We start from the raw sequence: 6,446 nt of genomic DNA, 5'->3' as shown, positions 1-6,446 counted from the left end.
ATGGGGCTTTTAGACAGTCAACTCACTTGGGAGGATGGGGTTTTACCATCAAGAATGAACAGGGTGAGACGCTGGTGGCGGGAGCAGGTAATCTTCAGTTCATTGCTGATCCTCTCCATGCAGAAGCTACTGCAATGCTACGTGCAATTCAGGAAGCAACCAGAATGGGCTGCTGCAAGGTCGTCTTGGAGACAGACTCAGTTGTATTAAAGCAGGCGATCACAAGCAATGATTATGATGACTCGACACTGGGCGCTCTATTTAAAGAAATGAAACGTATTATTCAATACTCTTTTCAATGTTGTAAGATAGATGTATGCCCAAGGGCCTGTAATGTATCAGCACATGTGTTAGCTGCGTATGGTGTGAGTCTGGAGCAGGCAAGCTATCAAATTTGGCTTGACCCGCTTCCTGATTATGTACAAGACTTGGTTGCTGGGGTTTCTCCAGCTCTCTTGAATTAATGGAATGCGCTGGTGTTCCTTTCAAAAAAAAAAAGTATTGGTAATTGTGTCGTACACTGAAGTACCTTCTACACCCAATTCTCAGAGGATGTAGATTGGCACATCTATTTTGGAAGGATCATAGTTAGACATATCCAGAAAAAAATAGCCTGATTCTACTGTTTTTCTACATTGTTCAGAGCTATTGCCTTTTCCATTTGTTGTTTCAATTTGGAATGCAAGCTATCATGGGTTCATTGTCAATTAGCACGGGTCTTCTAAGTGAACTATTCATAATCATGGCCCTATTATCTATGATGAACATTTGCAATTTTTACTAATTTGAGTTCATGTTGATACCATACTTTGGAATCCACGGTGTTTTCTTTGTTGCGAAATATTTTTTGTTTTACTCAGAACCTAGGGATTACAACCACGTCTGACAACGCCCCAAGACCTCCTCTAGACCCGATCCAAGCCAGACAACGGTTCGGCCTTCTACCAAAGTTTGCCATGAAATGACTAGCACATTTTTTACTAGGACGGATATGAATAATACTACAAGAACTAGATTCCTCTATACTATCTTATCTGATAAAAAAAGCGCATATCTCAATTTACTGGAAGGTTACTCCACTGTAAATCCAACGATACTCCCTCCAAGACCCATTTGCCAACCTGTAAGTAATATTGCTGAAGTTTAACTATAGACCCATTTGAATCTTTTTTATTTTGCGAAGAAGACCCATTTGAATCTGCACCTTCCTTTGCTCGAAATCAAACCTCCTGTAGGCTCGCGAGCGATCATCGGTAATGACAAATGCGAACATCTTGCCATTGCCAACCCTCCAAACTAGACCTTTTTCTAGGAGGACCAGCCCATGGCTGACTGCTTGCCAAACTGACGATGCCTTCATATCATTCTGTTCAAACTATTTCAAATCAGTGTGCCAGTTTCATGGTGCGTTAAAGTGGACCGATGGCATCATGTTGCTTCAATCCATTTGGACTACCACCATTCGTCGCTTGTGAGGAACTGTGGATCGTCATGTGCGTTTTGAAAAAGCAAAAGCAGTCGATTTTTACTGTCCCGAAAAAAAAGTATTCCAGTAAGGGCATGTATAATGGTGGCATATGGATACATATGCCTCATGACAAAAAGTAATTTGAGACATCTATATTTATTTTTTCTCCTCAATGCAAGCTACTATTAGGGCTTGTACAACACTACACGGTGGACGGGTGCTCCAACTGCCACCTAGGTTCGGATGGTCCCAAATTGACGCAACGTGCTGCTTGCAGACTAAAAGCTACATCCTGCAGAAGAGCCAACTTCTTCAGACGTGAAAAGCGAAGAAAGGAAGAAAAGGCATGCTGCGTTGATGCATGCAAGAGAGGGATAGAGAGAGCAGAAAAACAATGCTATGCATGTAAAGGACAGTGGGTCCACTACATACTGTGGCCTCCGATGGACAGTTTTTTTTAAATGGTGGCTTCATTACTTTTTGATTAATTTAAGAGCTGAGCAGTACCAGGGTGATGCCTCCGTTGTACATGTCCTTAATGGGCTTCATTAAGAAATAGAAAATAAAGACTCTAGTACACATGTATCTCTACTTTCACTTAAACCTTTTCAGCTTTTGTCACCGGACCATACTTTTTCTCTTCAATCATCTGCCTCCTGGAGAGGATCCTGCTTCCCTATCCGAACCTACTTTACGTCATATTTGATTTTACATGGCATGCGAGACATCACCTTGAGGCTATGCATTGTACATGCCCTAAGAGAATTGGGCGTGAGTAGGGAGTTACTCAATGCAAGAAACCAGAAAAGAAAAGGGTGGCGATCGAGCTCTGAAAAGAAGAAACTGAAATCTGAAAAAGCTGCGCCTGCTGTTGCCTCCAGACTGGAAATTTTGTCATCTGTCCATGTATCATCTTGACCAATGTACCTCCCTCCCCCGGCCCCGTATGCCCCATATAACTGGACGCCAACCCCATGGCAATTTCTGTTCCAAAAGCTCCATCGCCATTTCCTACAGAGCCCCGCCAACACCTCCAAAACTCCCCGTGGTCAGGGAAAAGCGTAGTGCTAGAGAGATGGATGGTATGCTTGAATCTATCCCTCTTGGTTGATCGTTGTTGGCTTTTCCTGCTGCTAGTTTTTCTGCTAGCTATTCGGGTGGAAATTTGGGCTTAAGATCTCCGCATGAATGTTCTTGCTTTGTTTCTTTTTCTCCGTCTTCTTCACGGTAGAGCGATGCGGTTTCCTTTTGGAGATCTTTTGCGTTCTCGTCAGGTTGAAACGAGTCGCATTCCCTCCGATTTTCCATGACAAAGGCTTAATTTGGGGTTTCTTTTCGCTGCTTGTTGGAGGAGCAGTGGCAGCTCGCCAAGTTCCACCTTATAATCTTCTTGTTCTGCTATTTTAATGTCATGCTACCAAAGATTTGATCTTCTTGTTTCTTGTCTGAACTCTGAAGGCCGCCATCTGCTGGGTGCCGCAGGAGCTGCGAGAGCGAACCAGAACAATGCCAAGATCGTCAGGATGGCGGTGCCCGTTCTGGCCATGCTGCTGCTGCTGCTCACGGCGGCGGCAGTCTCCATGACGGCCGACGACCGGGCCTGCCTCCGCGCCTTCTTCCGCAGCCACATGTTCCTGATGTTCTGCGTGCTCGTGAACACCACCTCCGGCTGTGCCCTGGCGTGGATGGCCGTCACGGCGCCGACGCAGGCTGCCCGGCGCTCGTACGCGGAGTCCACCGTCGCGTCCTTCGTGCTTCTTGCCGTCAATCTGCACTCAGCCTTGTCCAAGTGAGTTTCTTTGGTGTGCTAGTCTATTAATTCTTCACTTCTTCTCAAGTTTGGGCTGTGATTAACTTGGCTCGTTGTTTTCGTCAGCCTCCCGGATGTCGGCGATGCTGCTTAGGTTCGCTGCGCGCTTGTTGATGTGCCTGCTGAAGGATCGAAGATGGATCATTTTGGAGCTCGGAGATGCGCCGTTTGAGTTACTACTGCTCCTAGATGGTGTTTTATGCTAGTATTGGGGACATCTCTGTCTTATCTTTTGTTGTTGTTGTCGTCTGTCTGTTTTCTTCATCTGGGTTTTAGACTGTCTGTTTGCATCTGCTGCTTTAATTGGGATCCCTAGAATCTTCCATTCAGAAGGGCTTAAATTTGTTTAGCTGAAGCTTTGAACGTTTGGATGCATGTGACTGAGAACTTTGATTATCTGAACCAACTGAGTGACTCTGTTTAGTTGGGACTCTGTTTCACTGGGTTTAGGACAGTCTACAGTTTGCTGCAGCAGGTTTGGGCTACAATTCTGCTTCTAGCCCTGGAGTGATACCAAAGCTGAGACACACAGAGTGAAAATAAACTGCAGTTGGTTTTGATTCCGAACGACATGATAATCCTGCTTCCATAACAAGACTGCAAGAAGATTCGAATGCAACAAAGTTAGCCATTTCGGGTTACTCATGATTCAGAAATGAAGAGAGAAAAGGAGACACTTCAGAAAGAGATAAATACACTGACGGTCATAAAACTTGCATCGGATGGTCATTTTATGCACAAACTTGTAAAATACACTCATGTTTTAAGCCATTTAACTTTACCGGGCATGCAAATATGGTCATAAATTCCGTATGCAGACGTATCCCATGCTTGTGTGGCATACCAGCGTGGATATGGCCCACTGGCAGTGAGTAGAACAGGCCCGTGTGATGGCACATGTTATTTTTTGGCAGAAACACCCCTCACTTTTATTGAATTACGTAAAAGCCTGTGTTGGGTCCCACTTGTAAGCACGTGCTGGGAGGGGAGAAATTGAGAAAGTAAAACGAGTGACTTGCGGATTCTAAGTCTGATGCTCGAGCAGTAACACGCATGATCTTTACCACCACACCACATGCATGTTCCCGCATGCAGACAAACCGAACTACTCCCTCCGTTCGAATTATTTGTCGCAGGTATAGATATATCTAGATGTATTTTAGTTCTAGATACATCCATTTCTGTGACGAGTAATTCGGAACGAAGGGAGTATTTACTTTGGCAACAACTCCGATTGGCGTCCAACGAAGACATCTTGGTTTTGTTCCTGCAGTCACGAAATTCATTTGCTCCAACCCGAGAGTGAGTTAGAAATCGACACGACACAATTCAATTCAAATATCCTCTAGAATGAGCGCGTGACATCCCTGTTAAAAAAATGTCCATGACCTACGTGTTAAAGATGATGTTAAAAATCTCGCTCACCCACAAAATGGTCAAAAATTCGTGAATTCTTCAGACAAATCAACAAAAATTTCGTTTGAATTTGAATAAATTTAAATTTAGAATCTAGATAAAAATAAATAGTTTTGAGTTAATGTACATAAATTCTTCCGGACAAATCACGGAATTTTTTGTTTGAATTCAAATAATTTAAATTATAAAATCTAGATAAAAATAACCAGTACAGAATGAATGTGCATAAAGTCTTTCAGACATCAACCAAAAAATGGGTTTGAATTCAAATAATTTTCAATTTATAAATCTAGATAAAAATAAATAGGTTTGAATGAATGTATGTAAATTCTTTCGGACAAATCAACGAATTTTTGGTTTGAATTCGAATAAATGAAAATTAAAAAATCTAGATAGAAATATATTACATTCTTTCGGACAAATCAAATATTTTTTAAAAAATTCAAATAATTTTCAATTTAAAATCTAGATGAAAAATAGGTTTGAATGAACGAACGTACATTCTTTCGGACAAATGAATGATTTTTTTTGTTTCAATTGGAATAATTTAAAACTTAGAAATCTAGATAAAAAGAAATAGTTTAGAATGAATGTGAGCAGTTGTACTCCAAGTTGGAGGGTAGTGTTTGTCCGTGGCGAGGTCGTTTCATGCCTTCTGGGGCAAGACTAATTGTCACTAATTCGAGCATGTCCTCTCTCCCCTTGTTTACTATGGGTATTATTTCTTTTTGCCGACGGTGTCCATGCCAAGCTATACACGACCCAATCCAAGTTCTTCTGGGAAGAAGCACGGATCAAACACAAGTACCATTTGCTGAAATGGGATGTTGTATGCCGTCGGAAAAAGCAGGGAGGCCTGGGCTCGACGAACTCTTAAGTTGATGAATATGGCCCTTCTCACTAAGTGGATTTGGAAGCTTTCCCAAAACGTGTCTGGTCTGTGGGTAGACCTGTCGAAAGGAAAGTACTTCCCTAACGGCATGTTCTTTGAGGCAATGTGTCGTGGCTCGGCCTTCTGGAATGAGATCCAGGTCGTCAAGCCTGAGTTTACTTTAGGTGTCCAATTTCACGTTAAGAATGGTAGATCAACCTGTTTCTGGTTGGATACGTGAACGAGCAGTGACCCCCCGTGGATGCACTATCAATCTCTGTTCGCGTTGGCCACCGACACTGATATCTTGGTGGCAGCGGCGATACACTCCTCGCCTCCGGCCATTTGCTGTAAACGCTCTATCGCCGGCAGAAGGGATTTGCTGGACAGAGTTGTGTGCTAGCCTTAGCAACTATACACTGTTTGAAGACTAGGACACAGTTTCCTAGGAGCTCAAGTCTTAGACTACCCACAATGAAAGTAACATAGGTGATAACATCACATTTATCTAGGCAAAATAGATGATGTAGCATGTAATTAATGAAGAAAGAGAGGCAGATAGTAACATAACTAGTTAATGTAACATCACACATATCAAAAAAAGATGAGTCTACAACCTAATAAATGAAGTGATGCATGATACAACACATATGTTACTACCCATTGTGGAGGTAGTAACATAGACTAGTAACATATGCATGTTACTACTCTAAGTTACTACCCACTGTGACTAGTCTTAGACTAGCCACAATGGAGAGTAACATACACATATTCCTAGACTATATTACTACCTTCATAGTGGGTAGTAACATAGGTGTGGTGTCATGCAAAGCTCCATTTATTAGGTTATAGACTCATACTGCATTGGGACATGCGATGTT

The 6,446-nt window shown here is 42.5% G+C and overlaps 1 protein-coding gene across 1 annotated transcript; it reads left to right on the top strand.

Moving 5' to 3' along the window:
* Window positions 1-2,469: 2,469 nt before the first annotated feature.
* LOC119359237 lies at window positions 2,470-3,671 on the top strand. The gene is made up of 3 exons (XM_037625525.1): window positions 2,470-2,550; window positions 2,927-3,257; window positions 3,345-3,671. The coding sequence occupies exons 1-3, from the start codon at window positions 2,544-2,546 to the stop codon at window positions 3,370-3,372; spliced, it is 366 nt and encodes a 121-aa protein (XP_037481422.1). The 5' UTR covers window positions 2,470-2,543; the 3' UTR covers window positions 3,373-3,671.
* The last annotated feature ends 2,775 nt before the right edge of the window (window positions 3,672-6,446 follow it).

Source organism: Triticum dicoccoides, chromosome 2A, assembly GCF_002162155.2.
Source record: "Triticum dicoccoides isolate Atlit2015 ecotype Zavitan chromosome 2A, WEW_v2.0, whole genome shotgun sequence".
NCBI lineage: Eukaryota > Viridiplantae > Streptophyta > Magnoliopsida > Poales > Poaceae > Triticum > Triticum dicoccoides.
Note: the sequence above shows the minus strand (reverse complement) of the source record. Positions and strands in the feature narration are given on the sequence as shown.

What these genes read in the sequence shown, in the direction of transcription:
- LOC119359237 (XM_037625525.1), top strand. An exon ending in CTGCACTCAGCCTTGTCCAA is followed by an intron (nt 3,258 to 3,344) that starts GTGAGTTTCTTT and finishes TGTTTTCGTCAG; the next exon opens with CCTCCCGGATGTCGGCGATG.